This window comes from Clinocottus analis, unplaced genomic scaffold (assembly GCF_023055335.1).
Source record: "Clinocottus analis isolate CAN_PGR_092001 unplaced genomic scaffold, fCliAna1.0.p SCAF_23, whole genome shotgun sequence".
Taxonomy (NCBI): domain Eukaryota; kingdom Metazoa; phylum Chordata; class Actinopteri; order Perciformes; family Cottidae; genus Clinocottus; species Clinocottus analis.
The window spans coordinates 7,435,239-7,456,650 of record NW_027175965.1 but is presented as its reverse complement, the minus strand read 5'-3'; the positions used below and the strand labels follow the sequence as shown (position 1 = coordinate 7,456,650).

Here is a 21,412-nt window from a genome sequence, read left to right as displayed (position 1 = left end):
ACAAGCTACCGTTCAATATACAATTATTAAACACAAATCAGATCATTTTACCAGCTGCATCATTAGTGATGTGCACATTAATGCAGCAATAATTATAATTCAGTAATATACACAATGGCTACTTTTTGCTATATTAAGTATATTTTGATACTTTTATAAAATTACAAAATATGCATTGTTTTTAATGTAACTTTATTTCTATATCTCGGTATTGCAATGATCATATTGATCCAGATACTTAGTATTATATAATAAATGAATGTTTAAAAGCAAGCCGGGCAGAATAACAACAAAGTTCAGCTTATTCAACTTTTATTCCGTAACTGATCAAACAGTCAACATTCACAGCTGTGGACAGAAACACGCCGGCTTCCTGTTTCTCCTTCATGCAAATTTCAACCCTGAACATTTTATTTCCTGACGCTCTTTCAGGTCAGGTGAAAGCAGACGCACTGAATCACCGTCATTTCCTTACTTCATCACCATCGCTCCGGTTTGTTTCCCCTGAAGTTCCTTTGAGCAAACCGTGGCCACCAAACCCCCTCTTCACTTTGAACTGCTAAGAGTACTACGATATGCGTATTATATATATACATCATTACTTCATGTACAAGTTCAGCTCTTTGGAGGACAACAAGCTCTTCTTCTTTGTGTGAAGACGTGTCGCCTTCAGATTAAAAACATGTTTGTGTGTAACGGATGTCCACAGACCGGTTGATATTCTTGCCATGGAGCGACATATAATCTAACTTTTGTACATTTCCCATTCCAAATAAGTCTTTGAGTGCAAACAAAAAAAAACGCAAATATGACATTTCTGGGCTGCTAAAATAATTTGTAAAAAAAAAAAAACAACGAAAGATGATATATAGATATAGACAAAACATTTACAATATTCCACAAAAATCACACAAGGGCTGTTGCATAACATGTCAACAGGACCAGGCAGTTGTGTAGCGGTCTGCATTGAGTCAGCACAACAGAGTCTGACTGTACAAAAGGAAATAGATATGGCTTCAATGACACGTTTTACAGCATGAGAAACTAAATATGTTACGTTATGAGATGGATTCCACTACCTTTGTGACTGCGACTATCTCTGCAGAAAACGTTGGCTAACGTGTACAAAATAAACGTTTATTTTCTTTGAAACCCGACTCACAAAGACGAGGAAACACACAACACCAAGTACGTGTAAGATGCCAGGAAACATCTGCCTCCGATTGCAAATGGATTATTTTCTCGTGATGTTCTTCTTCTGAAGCTCATTCAGCCCGTGTAAACTTTGGCAAACCCAAAAAATAAATTAAGAAAAACATGTTCGATAAGACAAACTCTTTCAAAACGTCCCGGACACTATTTTTGGATTCTGTCTCGTAGCTCAAAGCAATGCAGTAAAAATAAAGCCGACAACGTTTCTCACTCACAGCTGCCGCTACTGCGCGTGTCGGATATTACCGTCCGCCCCTCGACTTATTGACAGCGAAATCATAAAGCTATTTTACAATGGCTTCTTATTTTCAGCACAACACCAACAAATGTAAACCGAGACAGAGACGACCATAATTTAAGGCAATCGAAACAAAAAAATGGCTGGATTAACGAGTCGGGCGGAGGAGCCGCTCTACTTGGGAGGCAGCGGGTTCTCGGGGGTCGTCGGCGACGCCAACTCCTTGTAAAAGTTCTCAATCTGCTCCTTGTACATCTTCACCACCACCGGCCGTTTCAGCTTCATGGTGGGGCCTGAGAGGGACAGGTGAGCAATTAATATTGTTAAAGACTTCAACTAATCACTTCTCGAAACTCTAGTTCAAACTGCTGTTGTGTTTTAGTCTAAATCTCGTCGCTTCGTCCTGATGATGTCATCTACGCTCCACCTGGACGTGGTTTCTGAGGTTTAACTCTCAATGGTTTAAATTCAGATTGTTATTATTATGATATGCCGTATGATTAGTAATGTAAGTCACTTCTAGCCTCTGCTATTGTGATTTAAAGTCATGCATAAGACTCTTAATGTGGTCGTTTTTCGGTTTGAGGCTGCAACTAACAGTTATTAATTCTAATGACCGAATAATCGGACGATTATATTAAGGTGTTTAAAAAAAAAGAATATTTGGCATTGTTTTTGTTTCTTCATTGATATGTGTGTTTGTTTGTTTTTCTTTTACTTCTCTTTCTCCTCATTTCTATACTTGAATAGTAAGAAAATAAGCATACTGTTTGCCACATACATACTATCTGAAATATGTGTACGTGAGATTTTGAAGACTAATAAAATATTAATTAAAAAAAGAGCGTATTTGTCCGACTGAATGACTGAAACTTTTAGAAAATGTGTTGTCAACTATGTTGATTATCAATCAACTAACTGTTTAACAGTTTTCTTTGAATTTTGCCACCGGAGGCCTCTATAAATCATTCAAAGGAAACGGTGTCAGGAGGAGAACAAATACTTGTACAACCCATAAAGTCACACATTACATAAGGCTTTGTATTAATCTAGAAGAAGCCCTTCACTCATAAATGGTTTATTTGAAGAATTGGACTCCTCAACATGAAAACTGCAGGTTTAAGAAACTGCAGATTGTCTTGTTCCTGCTAAATAAATCTGGTCGTCTCTTCTCACTCACCCAGCTCTCCTCCCGTCAGGGAGAAGTCCCGATCCAGAACGATCCACTTCTGAATGCGCTGGGCGTTGGAGGACGCCTCCTTGTTGACTCGGTTGATTCCCTCCTGAATGGCGGCGTGGATCGCTCGGTCGTGGCCGCCCGCGATCTCAGAGACGCGCTTGGCGTTGCTGCCCAGCTTCTTGCAGAGCTCAATGGCCTCCGGCGTCAGCTCGTCCTCTGGGTCCCCCGACTCTTCGTTGAGCTGACACTGGAGAGAAAACCAGTGGGAAAGTTGAATTATAGGAATTACTGTCCATGCCACACGAGGCGTTCACATATTTTGGAATTTGAGTCAGTTTTCCCTCAAGCCACTAGAGGGCAGCATCTGAAAAGAAACGTCTAAAAGCCAACGTTTCACTTGTTTTATGGCGCTTCTTTTTAATCAGTTAAGACAAGATACATATTGTCTCTTTCCGAGATGAGATAAAAGGTTTGATAGGATGTTTACAAGGTTGCGATACAGTCGTATCTTCAGTCTCCAGCTAGATAGACTTCGCCCTGTTGGACGTGTTACTTCTTGTGTTATCTGACTGAGCAGCGTTTTTCTTCTCGTTACGGAGCCTGACGTCCTCGTAAACTGTATTAAAGTGCACAAACAGAATATACATATGCACAAAAGCATGCATATGCCATTCCCCACACAAACTGGTATTTATAAAGAAAGTGCGCAGCCAAATTTCCCCCCAAAAAATAGCTGAGGTGTGAGACAAGGTGGACATGAAATATTGCTAACACAATCAATAAAAATTGCAAACTACAGTGTTCTGTAAAATGTCCAAGGTGCATTTATAAACTAAGTAATTCATTAGATCTTTATTATTATTTCACTGTAAATGACCTCAGATTTTTAAAGACTGATTCTGTTTCAATTTGAGCTTTATAAATTATGAATTGATCATCCTTTTCAATAAATGATTGAGATATCACCGCAAAATCAGCTTCCTGCAGTGGATCATCTTTATCTATCTATCTATCTATCTATCTATCTATCTATCTATCTATCTATCTATCTATCTATCTATCTATCTATCGATCTTTGCACCCTTCGACCATCAATAACATCGCTGTTAAATTGTACATTAAGAGACTTTATTTTGGACGGCATCCAATTTGTCTTTCTACTCTATTTTCTACGCGGTTATAAAGTTGCATAAAAAACAATAATGGTAGAGGAGCAGTTGGTGTAAAAGTCCGTGTAAAAGAAAAGACACAACGCATTATTGTTTGTCTCCGCCTCACCTTGATGGTGAGCAGCATAGAAAGAAACTTCCTCTTGTCTCCGATCAGCATGGCGTTGCTAATCAGCGGCACGGCGTCCTTCACGGCGTCCTCGATGGGGACCGGAGGGATGTTCTCTCCTCCTGCGGTGATGATCAGCTCTAAAAAAAATCACAGTGAAGTAACAAACTTTATTGATCACGGATAAAGAGGTTTAATCTCCTGCAAAAGGACACCGAGTCCGTATGCTTTTTGGAGTGCAGTACAAATGCACGTATTTGAGTGTTATCTCGCTCCGCGAGGAATATAAAGTACCTTTAATTCTTCCGGTGATGAAGAGGAATCCGTTCTGGTCATGTTTCCCCAGGTCACCGGAGTGCAGCCAGCCCTCGGCGTCCAGCGCCTCCTCCGTCTTCTCGGGCATGTTGAGGTAACCCATGAAGACGTGGCGGCCCCAGAAGCAGATCTCACCGTTTCCCTCCTCGTCCGGGTTGTGCAGCTTCGTCTTGCACCCTGGGATCTCTTTCCCGCAACTGCAGGGACAAAAAACATTGTATAATAACGCCACGTGCTTTTGTTGGGGGGGCGGGGGTTGGCTCCAATTTCTCAAATTGGAAGTCAAAAGAAGAAGAATGTACCTGGTGAGCTTGAAGGCATCGAAGACGGAGATGGTGTGAGGTCCAGTGCTCTCGCTCATGCCGTACAGCTCGTACAGAGGGACGTCGAGGCTGAGGAAGAACTCCAGGGTGTCTTTGGTGATGGGAGCGGCCCCGGTGTAGCACTTGCTGCAGCGGTCCAGGCCCAGAGCCTTGCGCACCTTTTTGAACACAAGCTTTTTGGCTAACTGATAGCTGAGCGGCGCGCGGCCAGCTGCGCCGCTTCTGAGGAAGGACACAAAAATGGCAAGAGAGGGCTGAGCATCTTGGGACGGCAATGTCTCTGTTAGTGGAAACATCTCAACATCTATTCGATGGATTAGCATGAAATAGTGTACAGACATGCAGGATATCCAGACGATGAATCCTTTGGTTGATGCTTTATGACTTTACGAGGGCAACATTTGTGATTGTAAGGGAAATATAACAACTATTAATGAATATTATCGATTATTTGGTGCAGATATGTTGCCCTCAGGATGAATTGTCATCACTTTGACATCACCGTTTAGCTTTTCTCGGGACTTAGCTCAAAGCACAACCTCACAGAGCTGCACTCGAAGATACGTAGACTCCTGTGTCTTATGTGATGATTTGAAGTCACCATAAATCCACATTTTGACAGATAATGAGACACCATGTCATCAAGACAGTTAGAAAAGCAGTTTGGTAAAAAAACAAAAAAAGAGAGAGAACCTAAGGATGCAAACAGGACCGAGGAGTGTTTTCAGTATTTCTAAATAAAGCTGTCATGTAAAAATGCGTACGTACTGATTCATTTTGGCCAGATTGGTCTGCAGGCCAACGTCTTTGGCCCAGGCGGCCAGTTTCCTGCGCACAGTTGAAGACTTGGCCCCGACAGACTTCATCTTCTCCTGCATTTTCTCCCAGACGCGTGGGACGCCCATGAAGGCCGTGGGACGCACTTCCTTCAGAGTGTTTACCAGAGAGCCCTGACGTAGAAAAGAAAGATGGCGTCTGAGTGGAAAGGATGCACAAAGGTTTCAATCTGCCAAACTATTGCCTGAAAAACACAGACAAGCTTTTCACATCTAGTGTGCATCACACTCATTTGTCCACCCTGAGGATATGCTGATGAACGTGTGGTGATCGTAAAACCAGAGAAACCATAAGACCTGAAGAGCCCCGAGAGGCAGAAGCTTAGCATACCAGACAGATACAATCTGGCCATGAAAGGTTGCGTTATGGAGAGATGCACATGATTAGTGCACAAAGATCAGAGATAATGAGCATCCACTAAGTCAATCCTTTCTGCTGTTATGCCCCGAAACTATGAAATACTCTCCTTCCTGTTCTTAGGGTGGAAAACTGACATTTTTTAATCATGTTCAATCTTTTTACTCTGGCTTTTTATTTAAGATAATCCTAATTCATCAGAACTATGTTATTTGTTCTTCTTCTAGTTATCCCTGTGGACTTGTTTGGTAATATTTCACGCAAATATGTAAATCAAAATCAACTGCATGAATGTTTTTTGTCCGCTGATGATTTCAAATTGCCTGAAAATGTTGTTCAACATTTGAATTTGTACATCTCCGCTGCCACCAGCGGAGCCATCCAATGTGTGTGTCTTCGTGTGTTTGTGTACTGAGCACCACTGTCGCTCACCTTCAGCGCATCCGGCTGGGCAAAGTAGGTCGCCCCCCCGACCCTCATGGTGACCCAGATGTCGACCATCTGAGCCGCGATGTGGCTGAGCGGCAGGTAGCTGACCACCACCTCCTGACTGCTGGTGGCGTCCGTCAGGCCCACGTGGCGGCTGGTGGCGAGCGCCGTCCACGTGATCTGAGGGCGCGAGGAGAGAGGGCGGTGCGTTTAAAGAGCTGTCTCTGAGTGTTTTACGTGTGGGACGTTGACATGATGATGAAGAGAATCACACAGAAATGGCAAAGTGTTTTATACCTCGTGCAAGTCAGCTTTGACAAGAATAAAACATGTATGAAAACAAGTTTTTAATAGTTTGAGCCAGCCAGATGCCATTTATATGAGTGTATTGTTTAACAGGACTGCAGCCAGGGGTGGAAGTAGTCGTCAGATCTTTAAGAGAAGCGACGCCACAGCGTAAAAATAATCTGTTACAACTAAAGGTTCTGCATCTTCAGTAAAAGTACATGTGTACATGCATCAAAATACAGTTAAAATACAAGTAATCTTTTATGCAAAGTGGCCAATTTCAGAATAATTCTCAATGCATTTTAATCCGAGCTGCATGGATGTGTGAGTACAACACGTTCCATCACAATAATCGTCTTCAACAAACAGTACGAATAAAGCTGAGTCATCGTATTTCCTCCTGTTGCGGCACCCAAATAGAAACTTTGCCTAACGAGCTGTGTACGTGTTGTACTTTAAATGTGAAGGTCTATCGACTCCATCTGCACTTTTCAACCCTGTGCAGCTGCTGCCGGCGTCAGGACACTAACGTGTGACACTTCTTAATCCTCGAGAAGCGAACACGCGCTCGGCCGGTGTAACTCACGTTATCGTGGCTGAGCATGACTCCTTTGGGCTGGCCCGTGGTGCCCGAGGTGTAGATGAGCGTGCAGCACTGGTTGGGCTTCTGGCCGGAGACGACGGCGTCGAGGGCGGCGTCGGGCTCGTCGCGCCCGAGCTCCATGAACTCCGCCCACTGCAGCAGACAAACAAAAACCACTCGGATGACGCTGATTTCACGGAAACTAATCGTCTTAACGTTTGCCGCGAACGGATTCGGTACTCACCGTGTACAGGTTTGGTCTTTTCTCTTTAAGTGCATCTTTGTACTGGATAATGGCTTTCAAGTGCGGCAGCTTGTCTTCAATCTGTAATCAAACAATATGCAATCCCATGAGCACATAAAGAGGACTACAGTTCATCAGGAGACTTCGATGCTGGCTGTAAGCATTTATAACGCTGTCGTGCTGCATTGATTGAGGACTTTTATCAGTCTAAAAAGCACAATGACTCCCAAATGCACACTGCATACTAAATCTGAATTGGTTTTTAGTATGTGTGTGTTCACGTTGACAAAGTTACAAGATAAAACAGTGTGTATGCAACTACATTTTTTATTTTTTTATTATGCTGTAGTTAATAATAATAATAGAAATAACCTCATGTTTGGAAAAACTTGTTTCTGTCTCTTTACCTGCATCTAATAGCAACGTCAATGCATCTCTATACTGCTCTAAAAGATCCTGCCGAGTCACACTTCTTTGTATCTTAATTGTTCATAACACTGACAATAAAAGATGGCGACAAAAATGTCCCTAGAAACCCATTTCCTTTGTTTCCTCCCTCTGTCCTCCCCTGAGCACCATAAAGCCTCCATTCATAGACGTCCAGTGTTCGTATGCGACTCCTTCTGATCTCACCTGAAGGATCTTCTGCAGCTGTTTGTGGTTCTCCACCACGATGATGTTGGCCTTGCTGTTGTCTGCTACGTACTGGCACGCCTCAGGAGAGTTGGTGGTGTAGATGCCGACTGCAAACCCCCTGCAGCGGACACAACACACAACAACAGACTTCAGACTCGGCAGTTTCACGTTGACAATTTAGAGAGTCGGATGAAACTCGGTCGCATTCCTGGTGATGAAACACCTGACCGAGCAGCATTGTTGGGGGTTTTTTTGGCTCTCCGGCAACAACCTGCAGTCTTCTCCTGAGCTTAAGAAACGAAACCTTTTGATTCGGCTCATCGGGACCAGTTTGACGAGTTAACAGTAGTTTCAATACAAACTTGTTGTCATGCGTCACTCAGCAATGCGCAGACTGCAGGCGTGGGAATCTGGGGCATCAAACAGTTTGTGTAGCGCAGACAGAGAAACGACATGGACTGATCTTTTGAGCAACCATTTTATTTCCCTCAATGCACTCTTTCTCTCAGCCGTCCAGGAAATTGTCGTCATAATGGTGGATGTCTTGTCACAGACGTTTGGTCGGGTGAAGCAATTCTGCGGTTGACGACTCAATGGGTTCTGTTGAATTGATTAAAAGACATTTTGGTTTCCTCAAAAGTAAATTTTCTTCTTTAAATGTGTTTTAGCTTGCTGAAGGAAGCGCGTGGTTTCTTTTCTGTTGCTTTCTGCCTCCAGCTCTGAATATTCATGCGAGCAAGAAGAGGCTTGTGATTACAGATAAGATCAGCAGTAGTGGAAGTACTCAAATCCTTTACTTGGGAAATGATCAATACAACAACTCCATCACATTTAAAGGAGTGTATTTAAAAGTAGCTGTGACTCAGGAATGTATAATTAGATAAATACTGAAGTGATTGTGTTCACAGCATTTTACTATTGTGACTGGAAGAGGTTTGAACTACTTCATAATGTACGTATCAATCTGAAGGGGCCTGATATGATTACTGGGATATCAATAAATAAAAGTAGCAGTACTATTATAATAAATGTGCTTAGTTGCTTTCAACGCTGCAGTTCATTAGCTTCTTGCTGGGCGTTGTGCTGCAGCCTATTAATCAGATACGACTCTACGTGCTGAACTGGATCTGCACTCTAGTGACCTCGAGTCTTGGCTCAGACCGCTCAGGTATGGACGACATGCACACACACACACACACCTAAACACACACACACACATGGTCACACTCACACATGAACACAGGCCGAACTCACCCGGCCAAAATGGCCGCAATGTCGGCGATGAACCATTCAGCCGAGTTGAAGCCCAGGATGCCGACGCCGTGGTAGCGCTGCAGACCGAGCTGAGGAGAAACAAACGTGCTTTTTTTTAAAGTATGAATAACATGTAATGAGTCCAGAAGTAACATTGAGTTATCCTTTTACATCCGTGTTCATGCATGTACTGAAATCAGTCTTAAACAAGAGTTTTGTGTGTGTGTTTCAATGCAGAGAGACACGTGTACGTTTGCATGTGTGTGTGTGTGTGTGTCCTGCTGAGTCTCCATGCTGACACACAATGAAGTGCTCTGTGCTGAACAAACAGCTGAGGCCTCACGCACATGTCACCCTGGCTTTTTTTGTGTGAAGCGTGATGTGTTTAGGCTTTAAAACAATCATCACAAAAGGTGTAAGATTTCCTTTTTGTTTTCAACAATCAGCTTTTGATACAGCAGAGGATTGTTGTTTAGGATGAATAGAAACTAAACGGAGCGCACACTTCACACACCCTTCTCTGCTCGTCAAGGATTGTGAAATGAGATAACCAATTTATTCTATAGGCTTCATATGGATTACTCTTTTTTATATATACAATGAAAAATGGTTCATGATTTCCCAGATACATATCCTAGTGTCTGGTTGTGTTCGTTCCAACAATTCAAAACCCCAGAAACCCCCAGAAAACCCCCGAAAACCCCCGAAAACCCCCGAAAACCCAAAGATATTCAAGTAACAAAGTTGCGTAACAGAAACAGAAAATCCCCACATTGGAGAAACTGCAGCACTTGGCTTTTTTTTTCTAAAAAAGTGACTTAAATAATTAGTTAATTGTTTGTATTTTGTAACTGAAAATATACTCAGCGCTTAAAAGCCGGATGTTTTGGTGTTTTTCGCTACTAAAACCATCCTAAATAATATTGTAATAACAACGGACGGAATCAAAAATATTTAACTATAGATAAAAGCTTCATCTTGTGAAATGAGTCGCTCGTCCTGGATGAATCACCGGATGAAAGAAGCTACCTTCATGAAGCTCTTGGCGGCGGTGCGGCACGTCTGGTAATACTCTCTGTAGTTCAGGCTCTTCTGCTGCTCGCCCTCCTTCCAGCTCAGAGCCGTGTAGTCGCCGAAGCGCTCCACGGCTAAGGCCAACATCTGGTCCACGGTCAGCGGCGTCTCGGCCGCCAGGCCGGAGTCCCCCATCCTCAGCGTGACCTCCGCGTCGCCCTGCGTCGTCCACAGGCCACGCCCTCCCGCCGCCGGCACCGCGAGGGAGCTCGGACGCCGGGTGTTCACTGGGAGGAAGAAAACAAAAAAGCTAGTTGAGGGATTTCAGTTCTTCCAAGAAACATGCGGAATAAAATCTCTTCTTGTTCTTCTAAGCTTCATGTGAGTTGCAAGAAACATCCTGCATTTAATGTAGGAGAGGAAATGTCCTCACACGCTCTTAATAAAACACAACACGGGGTTTCATTTTTATGTCGACACTATATGCAGCATAATTATAACAGATCAATTTGAGAGATCCTCATACAGGTTGTTCACAAACACCAACGTCAAGCAAACTTATTGGAAAGAGAAAATGAAAGCAACCAGAAAAATAAAAACTCTGTTTACAGAACGACTTCCTGGTTCAACTTGGAGCCACACTGCCCATAGTTTTGTGCGTGTGTGTATGTGTGTGTGTGTGTGCACCCAGTTTCCGGTGCAGTGAGGGAGCATGAGCAACATGTGTAGTGCTCAACCCTCCGATAAATATGTCGGCTTGTTATCGTGCTTCACAGATATTTAACAAACTGTAGATGTTCATTGCTTAGAAAAGGCATCTGGTGTTTTTTTACACTAAGAAAGAAAAGTGCGCCGGATGTTTTCAACATGCAGTGGTGTCAATGAACTAAATGATGGCGGATTTATGACCCGACAGAGAGCTGCTTATCAGAGCTGACGAGAGGGCAGGACAGTGACTTTCTGTGGAAACGGCCAGAGTTCAATTCAAGGACAATTCAGCCAGTAGGGAAACAAAAAAAAAAAGAACAAATGAAAATGTGCTCTCAGTTTATAATCGTATGAAAGTAATATACAATGATCTATTCATCATATGAACATTTCCACTTCTCATTGGTTCAAAGTGTATCATGGAGGCACTCGTTCCAGCATCCTCGGTGACTAAGACAGGAAGGAATGTCAAAGAGCGGACTGGAAAAAGACGGCAGGAAACGGGAAGTCCAGTTCTTCTAAAGAATGTGGAGTTCACTCAGTTTGGTTTTTGCCCACTTCCGCGAGGGAAAAGAGGTCAGAGAAGAAAACACGTTCACGAACGCTGACTTCAGCAACTAGCGCCAACACAGCGACTGTATTCAACTTATATATATATCTCCGTTGTCTCTCTCTGGCTTATTGAAACGTGAACACGGCTGCACCGCCCCCAGAGCTCAGAGAGTAAACGCAGTCAAGTCCCGCTTGACTTCACCGCGGCTTTCCGTCAGCCCTCACCTGTAGGTGTGTGTGAGGTCTGCTCAGCAGGGAGCTCTGCAGCCTCGGCGCTGCGAGCGACATCATCGCGTGCACCGACCTCCTCCTCCCTTTCCCCTGCGGACTCCTCCTCGGAAGACTCGCTGGAGAAGGTGAAAGGAAAATACATTTCACTTAAAACAGACAGGTGTATTGTCACATCCTTTGGGGAGGAGAAATCAGCTCTGGGTTTGGGGAAAACTGTGGCTCACACTCACAAACTCATCCCCAGAAAGTGCATACTTTCAGCTCGGTAACACTCACAATAGCAGTTTCAAAAGTAAAGTTAAAGCATTATTATTATTGCATTCAATTAAAGCTTAAAAAGTGATATAACCACTATGATTACACTGACAGGAATGCAATCATACTCACGATAAAACTGCACGATTACTAACATTATGGTAATTACCACTAAGCGCTGGAGCTCTAAGCTGGGTGGTATTTTTGTCTGTTTAAATATAAAACGCGACTTCTTCTCCAACATATTTTACAATGTGGCACCCTTCAGATTCATCCTCCGACTCTCATGTTGGGAACCGAAACTTCTCGGCGACCCCGGCGTCAAGGTGTCCTGCGTCTGTTTGCGTGAACGTACTTCGCTGTATCCGCGATGCAGGATGACTCCCGCAGGCCGCCGGCTCCGGGGGGCTCCATCACCACGGCTTCAGACATGGCGCTGGACTCACACACGGTCACTGAGCGGAGAGAGGAGTCACAGGGCGGGTTAGCGTCTCTATATACTCGCCAAAGCACATCTTCTCACAAGCATCCACAAGTAGAAAAGTTAAAGCTTTTACGGAGGCTGAATAAGATAACTATGTGCACACGCAACATAGTCAGACACTGTATCAGGTGCCTCTGCAAAATGACAAAAAGTGTTTCACATAAACTCTCCACATGGACGGAACAAGGTTTTTTTTTAATAATGTACAAATCTAGAAACAACTTTTATTGGTGATTCATTGGCCGCAACTATTTTCACTACCTATAAATCCATTGTTGCTTTCTCAATGTAGGAACATTTTGAATATGTTACATATTTAAATGCTTTCCTGCCTAAAACCTAAACATATCTATTTTACATATAAACAGTAAAAGGAAGCAAGTTGCTGCAACCAGAGAGCGTTTGCTTCATAGTAGACTCACATGATTATCAAAATAGTTGCTGAAAATAGCACAAATCTTCTGTTAATGAACTCTATTTCAATACAACACACACTTTATAATGTAAAGTTAATTTATAATGGAGTAGAATTGATCTAAATTATACAAGAAAAACTGATGTGTTGTGTTTATTAGATCACAGAAGATCATACAACTGGGAACTGTTTGATTAATTTGTAACTGAGATGTGTTGTTTTCTGTTGTAAACATTGTGTGATGTGTAGTTATTGACATATCTGATAGTGGGGCTTCAGCACGGATTTCATCCTGAGATCATTATTTCTGCTTAGGATGTTTTTTATTTGATAAGAAGTCTATACACACTCCTTTGAAAAGGTATTTTTAGTACGTATAATTGCTCTCTTGGTCTAATTGCGAGGCAGTAACTGCAGGCATTTGACAGCTTCTCGTACTCACAAGACTCACACCTGAGTGTTCGCAGCAGGTCGCAGTACTTTTCCTTTTTGCAGTTGTTATATTAACAGATCCATTCATGTTTTGGGACCCGATGTCACTCAAACAGACATCACTCTACATATTCACGACACATATTGTACTCTGAATCCTGTAATCTGCACAAACTAATATCATCCTTGCTCGTTCACCTTTCTAGCCGACTTCATGAGCTGCTAAGCAAACACCGTCTTTGTCTATACTATCGCCTTATCTGTTGACTAATTTGGGTTGCGTGGCAACAGTGTGAGGAACACATGGGAGCAGGCGGGCAAAGCCGACCGTCTCGCCGCAGATAACATTGTCGCGCTGCGAATAATGGATTACCTTTCATCCATGTGCTCGGTCAACACACCACCAACGTTTCCATCGGTCAACCCTCTGAACCCACATTTGGAGATACGAGCGCATAAAAGACAGATTATTTGCTCCTGTATGAATCCTCCTGGATTATTTACGTGGTTCCAGAGCGACTAAAACGATGATCTGTCTTCTTTTCAAAGAGCTCGAGAGATAATCAGACGTTACCTCTTCACAGGCGACGCGTTAAAACCTCCTCAACAACAAACTAAATCACCACTCGTCCAACGTCAGACACGCGCCTCCTCGACTCAAGCGCCTCTTGTTTGGTAAATCACAGTTCCACGTTGCTGCTGCCTGGTTTATTTAAGAGTGCTGAAAAGACATACCATCAGTTTCGTCTGCCTACTGTGGCAGCAGCCTGTCGCGACTCGCTTGTCAGGGACAATTGGGCTCCAGAGAGGTCAGAGAGCAGGAACACAAAAATGTTCTATCCCGCAACCAACCACACCTTTAAATAAATAAATAAAAAAACAGGTCAAATAGTATTTTTCACGTGTGAACTCTTTTCAAAATGGCAGTTATCGGCATTCCTGAAGTTCTGGACTGTGAGGAATCAGCAGCAATCGCTGCAAACTGCTGACACTGTGGTAAAAGAAAAGCAATCCCATTTAAGTCACGGGACTTAGAAGACACTTTGTTAATGAGCACAGAAGCCCGAAGGTCTTTCAGCCCAAAGTGACAGACAGACGCACCAGAGTGATCTCACTGCTGCCATTTTATCTGGCTTCATGCTTCCAATACAGCTGCAGATTCTTCTAGACACAGATGTTAGTGGACGTGGGTCTCCAGCAGTATTTAAAGGGATTTAAGTTGAGAGTGCAGGTCGATATGGAGTGAACTGGGGTGTGGTTTTGAGAAGGGATCCTCACCACTTCTTGAGAAGACTTCTCCTTCACTGCAACTTTCACCCCCTTTTTCCCAAGAGACCATGGTTTTGCTTCAACTGTTTTAAATGAATCTGTAAACGTCTGTCTGATAAACCCAAAGGATGTTTCATTTACAATGATATTAAACAGAGACACGCAGTCAACTTTTACATCAGAGAAGCTGGAAAAAGCAAATGTTTGGCCTCAAACAATGAATTGATAATCAAAACAGTGGCTTCTTTAACCCCCCCAAAAAAAATATGAACTCTGCTCCACCTGTCATATTCTGTTTTAAAGACAGACGGACATTTCTATCTTTGCTCGCGTGGTTTTAAATTTCCTCGTCATGCGCTAACCCAGTTAATGCTCAGGATGAATTAACTGTGCAAACTGACATCATTATTGCAACTGCACTCATTAAATCAGGAGAGGATTATGAACGTCGCAACAACAGCTGTTCCATTTAAACAGGGATAATGCAACAGGAGAAAACGTAAGCCTTTTTTTTTAAAAATTTTGAACACTGATTAATGTAAAAGTGTCAATAAAGGCTGCAGACAAATATCCCAACCCAAAAACATGAACGCTGAAAGCCAAACAAGGGGCTCGCCCCCCCAACACCCTCAATACCACCATGCCTGCAAACTTCAGTTAGGTTCATTCCTGTCAAACAGTTCAGACAAAGCCCCGCCCCTCCCTTCTGGAGTGTCTCTCTATTGTCATGCAGAGTCTGGTATCTCGGACAAGGGGGTCCAACACACCGAGCCACCTCCACTTGACCGTCTGAACCTAATGATGTCGCCCAGAACACAACAGAGATGAACTAGATTTCTTATCAACGCATCCTCTGAAAAGATCTGCATCCTCGGCCAGCGGTGGTTTACCACCGGGCGTAAAGATAAGCATCCTGAATGCAACGGCGACCACATCAGGCTTCACATTTGTGATCCAGTTTCAACTGTTTGGAAACCAACGCAGACATTTAGGAAGGAAAGATAAAGAAAAGGCTTCGAAGGGATCCCTTTAACGTTAGTTGTCACCCGGCAAATTTACACAGATCTGCAGGTTGGGTTACACCCTTTTATCGGCAGGCAGATGTCCACATGTTGTAAAGAGCCACACGCTTCCCCGCTACCGAAATGTACAGATCATACATGTATTATAACTGAGCTCAAATCAGGACAGAAAAGAAGTGATTATATGACGGATTAAAACAGTAGAGGGAGTGGTTGAGAATTATAACAAGGGAAATCAGACATATGGCGATCAGACATATGGCATAAAACCTGAGCATGGATATTCATTCATATCACATTCTTTGTATGAAACATGCGTGCGCATAAGCTGTTTTCTCTGTTTCTTCATTACAAACAGGTTTTCTTACCAAACCTGATCGGTCTGACTGGAAGCTGGCGTTCAAGTTGAGAGGACTACATCTCAGCTACATTAAATAAAACATTTAAATTGAGCTACTTACATTGCATTGTTGGAAATTATTATTTTCCCCCCCCGGTTTGTATTTCAGGTTTTCTCCAAAATCGTTCCACTTTCCCTTATCTGTAAGTGCTGTTTGCCGCTTCACACACACGCTCACACACACACACACACACACAATACCCGAGCAGCCCTCTGTTTCTACAACTTGAGCAGCATATCATTCATTTTCAAACAGCAGCCGGCTTGGTAGGTCCCACCCCTTAAAAACCCCACCCAGACCAGGCCGGCCTGCTTCCTCCTAGAAAACTCCCCTCCTCCATCATCCCAACCCGACCTGATTGGTTCAAACTGCTCACACCACACGATCCATTTTCCATATAAGGCCACGCAAGCCAAATGAATGAGGGGGGGGTTAGTGGCACACACACACACACACACACACATACACGCAGACGCAGACACAGACACACACACACACTTGACAGATGATGCTGTGAAACTCCAACCCATCCCCCTACAGAGTTGCTCCCCGGTGCACACACACACACACTCACACACTCAAAACACACGTTGCAGCTCTGCTGGGTTACTATCGGACAAACCGGATCCCAAGTGCAGCTGTGCTGGTTTGACTTTGTGACTTTTCCCCTGACTGAAATCATTCTGCAGCACAAATATAAAGATGCACCATTCTGTGAACTACCTTTTTTAAAAAAAAAAAAAAAACAATCTTCCTTGATTGTAAAGAAGAAGATTATTTTCATTATAAAATAATTATTGTCACAATTTGTTGTGTTTTTTTCTACAAAAGTGGGAAAAAATGTAAAATTCCAAATGATGCTCAGTTTCATAGTTGTTTAGTTGAATTTTAATCAATAATTGTTTCAGCTTCACAACTTCCTTAAACCGTCAAAACAGCTCAATACATTTCCTCAAATATTGTGCTAAACTCTAAATTTGATTATGCGAGTATTTCCATGTCACACCACTTTGAACTTGTATTTCCATTACAATAGAAATACTTTTCCTCCATTGTAACTATTTCACAGCTTTATAGTTAATATACTTTACAACCTTCACATATGGTGACCTGGTTTAATATGAGGCGCTGTAATAGATTCAATTGCCCAACTAGCTGCATTTAAAAATGGAGCTGAAACAATAAATCTGTTTGTCGATCGACAGAATATTAATCAGCTATCAACTATGTGAAAAATAATTTAAGTCGATTCTCAAGCAAAAATGTCAAACTCCATGTAAAATGTGAGGATTTGCTTCTTGTGCTTGTCCTAAATGAAACTAAAGTAAACAGTTCACCAATCAACTGCAACAGCATTTATGAATCAGCAATGATAATCACAGGGTCCATGTTAGTGTATTAAGTATTTTAAATACGTTTGTTTTGCTTACAACACCTCTATACTTTAAGTATATCAATAGTTTGTTCAACGCTGTATTTTTACAGTGTGTTATTGTTAGCTTTACTTCAAAACTGCAAAACTACTTCACACAAGACTTCCAAATAAAATACAAACCTTGCTTACTGCATCACAGCAGTAATGCAAATATACCTGAACTGCTAGGAAAAGAAACATTGTGTGACATTTGTACTCGTAACATTAGTTGCATACCTAAATTTAGCCTTGTGGCTGTAAATCAAAGCGTAGCCCAAGTGCACATCATGACAAGACAATCCGGTACTTCAAGTTCTTCTGAGCCAGAACCAGAAATACATGGTGCTAAAACACAAAGACGCCAGCTCTGGAGAGGAAGCAACAGCAGGAAGCAAAACTGAGAGAAATATCCACATTACACATGTTTGCTCATGGCAATCGCTGACCTTCTACAGATATGAAATTAAAGGTTGCATGACCCCTTGTAAAGGTGCCTGAGAGAAGTGTGAGTGGAATTCACAGCTGTGAAGACGTTTCTTTTTTTACACGAGTAAAGATAACCTGTTTTACTGCTCGATGAGACTAAAAGGACAACATTTCCCCTAAACCCCGCCTCCAGCGTTCATTAAGTCAAGTGGAGGAGGCAGAAAGCACATTTCCTCAAACTGAAAAAACATTTGATTAAATTAGCTCCGACCCTTTCAGATGTGAAAGCTGACTCTTAAGCACTGTGCCTGTATGCATTAAAATAATAGAAATATATACACACAAACACACACATTTTGTTCTATTCTAATTTAAACATTTACTATCTATATATGTGTGTTATGATTGTGACATGAAGGGGGCTACAACTGAATTGTCATTGTGCAAAACTATATTTTATAATGACAGTAAAGCTGAACGTATTGGACATGAATGTGACCGTCTATGTACATGACACACATTTAAGCAGCTGTTATTATTTGATGACCGATGTTCTTATTTATTTTTGATGTGGCTTACTTTTTTAAGATCACCCAGAAAAGATCCCACATGTAGACGCTCACGTCACTACTTCATAGAAAGATCAGCCTCAGCCAATTGCAATGAGAGACGAAAACGCAGCTGCACCACACCAGAGTGTCACATGACCTCCAGAGGCCGGCTGATTCCCTGCACCCATGCGCAAGCGCTGCAATGCTTCAGGATGGGTTTAGTGCTGATGCACCCTGCACCGAGGTTACAGTCGGTCAGGGACTTCCTGTGTCTGGTCCCACGCTCTGCTGTTCTGTCTAATCAAATATCAAACTCCAATGATGAAACATTAAGCATGTAGTCTAGTTATCACTAGATTACTACATTATTTTAAGATAAAAAAAACGTTCATTGAGCAACCGGAAAGATTTCTTATCAGTCTCGTCGACAAAGATAAAACTGTCCTGATTGTAATTTGTTCATGATTTTTATGAAAAGTAACAGTCTTATTAGCAATTATACGGCTTAAATACCTTAGCACCGACGTAAATTGACAATGAAAAGACAAGACAGTGGTAGAAGAAGTATTCAGATCATATATTTATGTACAACAGAATGTACTCGAGGGCCTAAAGTAACATGTTTAACTGGCCACATATACCAAGCAACGAAAGGGCAGCGTTTCACCTCTGGTGGCTCCATAAATGTGCAGTCACAGAAGATATCACTGCTATGTAATAATCTTTTGAGTGTGGTGTGTAGTTGGTCTATAGTTTACGTTCGCTATCTTTGTGTTGCACTAACCGTGGGGCTGTGCATGTGTTGATAGTTTGTATATTGGATTAAATCCGAAGTGGCAGAAATGAAAAAGCAACACATTTTTTTATGTCAGTCTCCCGCCATCAGGAGACCACGTCGCCGGGAGGAGAGCGGCCGTGTAGGTTTTAATAGTTAGTTTTCTGTCATTTTATGTGTTTTTGTTAGGGTTTTAAACAATAAAACAAACTATAAAACATACACAGACCTTATCGTGTGGGTCTAAAGCAGTGGGTCGAGTTTGTGCAGTTGTTCCTACAAGAGTTGTAAATAAAGTTTTGATAAATGCGTTTATAGATTTAAAAAAAAAATCTATATCCTAAATAATAAAAACGGTAGTCCTTGAAACAGTTGACAAACGTTCTATTGTTACCTGCAGTCAAATGTCCAGGGATAAAATAAAGGTATAGTTATCCCCCAAAAACTTCATCTCCCAGAAGGTATTGGCATTGCAATAATAGATAAAACTCATGTTGATGTTGAATACTAAAATAAGAACAGTCTTTTATCTTGGGTAACACCAGGTGTTTTGAAATCTTCAGTACAGTTTTATAAAGTAACACGTTACATGTAACTGGTAACTAGGTAATTTTGTAATTAGTTACTTTTTAACTAGTTACTTTTGTAATTAGTTACTTTTTTATTAGTTATTTTTGTAGTTAGTTACTTTTGTAATTAGTTACTTTTTATTAGTTACTTTTGTAATTAGTTACTTTTGTAGTTAGTTACTTTTGTAATTAGTTACTTTTTATTAGTTACTTTTGTAACTAGTTACTTTTGTAATTCGTATTAGTGTATTAGCATTACACAAGTAACTAGTTACTTTTGTAAATAGTTACTTTTTTAAACTTCCAAAACAGCAACGCAATCCATATTTTTTAAGGCAACATTTCGGCGAAACTGTGTTCATAAAATGTAACGAATAACGACACACATTGTAGAAATGTAGTAGAGTAAAAGTACAGATAATAGCTGCAAAATGTAACGGAGTAAAAGTAAAACGCATGCACTATTATTTTTACTTAAGTAAAGTAAAACATTTACGTATAACTACAGGAACGAAGTAAAAACACTTCCACCACTGGTAATGATGTCATTAACCGTGTAACGTAACTCGTTTACTTGCTGTCCTTCATCTCCCTCGAGGTGATTTTATGCGACATTTTCTATCAAGTTAAACGGCTTTGTGGTGTCGTGCAACTTACTGCCACAAACAAATAATCCCTCAACAGAAGAAGTCACTATTTGGCTGAACAATTTATGCTAAAATCAGCGCAATAAGTGATAAAATTACACGATAAATGGTCGGACTCACCACGAGCAGAGGCGTCTCGGTGCTGACTGTTCCTGTAAGGTGAGCGCGTGTCAGAGCGCGTGTGAGGGTTTATTGTCTGTGTCCGTGTCACCTGTTTGAGTCAGCTTTAGAGCATCAGTTCACCCTGCCTCGCATGGAGGAGGAAAAACAACAACATTACGAGCAAATATGGTATTATCTTCCTTAGATCCCTATAGCATATTAATGGCGAGTGTCTTTAGACTTTGGTTCATCTAATTTATGAAATATATTTTTGGACTGATATGGCATAATGTATTACTTTCTATAAAGAAGACGTGACTGTGGAATGGAAAGCTGTTTGAAGTAGGAAGGGATAGTCTGTGATATTTTGCACATTGTATAACTGCTTTTGATTTTGGAAAAATTCAAATCACAAACCAGTGAGCTCTCAAACCAAAAATCGAACTTCAGTGTATTACATGCCACGTGTCGTAAATGATTATTATTATTATTATTATTATTATTATTATTATTATTATTATTATTATTATTATTATTATTATTATTATATCTATTGTTTTTCGTTGCATGAGCTGCTCAGTAAAGCCTTTATCTCCCGTTAAACAAGAAGACCTGATAAAGCAATCTATTCATCTGACACACTGTGACTATCTTGTGTCATAATATATGCTGCCACCATCTGCTGAAGATTTAAAATGCAGTGGATGGTTGCACCTCTTTGCAAGAAGAACATTGAATCAAAAAATACTACAAAATTACAGAATAATGGAGGAAGCTGTTTATTTTATTTCATTTTAAATAAATTAATAAAAGAAAAAAAGTAAGTACACTACAATAAATGTCCAAAAATGTAATAGAACTAATCACAATGAAAATTATGTACAATGTATCAGTTTGAAAAATGAAAGAGCAGTTTTATTAAACATCTATATATATATATTTGAGACATTTATTGCAGCATAATTAAAATG

The 21,412-nt window shown here is 41.4% G+C and overlaps 1 protein-coding gene across 1 annotated transcript; it reads right to left on the bottom strand.

The window, feature by feature from the left end:
* Nucleotides 1-304: 304 nt before the first annotated feature.
* Nucleotides 305-16,224, bottom strand: acsbg2 (acyl-CoA synthetase bubblegum family member 2). The gene is made up of 15 exons (XM_068590001.1): nucleotides 16,018-16,224; nucleotides 12,290-12,389; nucleotides 11,674-11,795; nucleotides 10,204-10,475; nucleotides 9,175-9,263; nucleotides 7,918-8,038; nucleotides 7,285-7,365; nucleotides 7,044-7,193; nucleotides 6,173-6,349; nucleotides 5,315-5,496; nucleotides 4,526-4,768; nucleotides 4,203-4,420; nucleotides 3,909-4,048; nucleotides 2,631-2,877; nucleotides 305-1,743 (listed from the first exon to the last, which is right to left on the bottom strand). Exons 1-15 carry the CDS (start codon nucleotides 16,022-16,024, stop codon nucleotides 1,625-1,627), a joined length of 2,268 nt encoding a protein of 755 aa, XP_068446102.1. The 5' UTR covers nucleotides 16,025-16,224; the 3' UTR covers nucleotides 305-1,624.
* Between the last annotated feature and the right edge of the window lie 5,188 nt (nucleotides 16,225-21,412).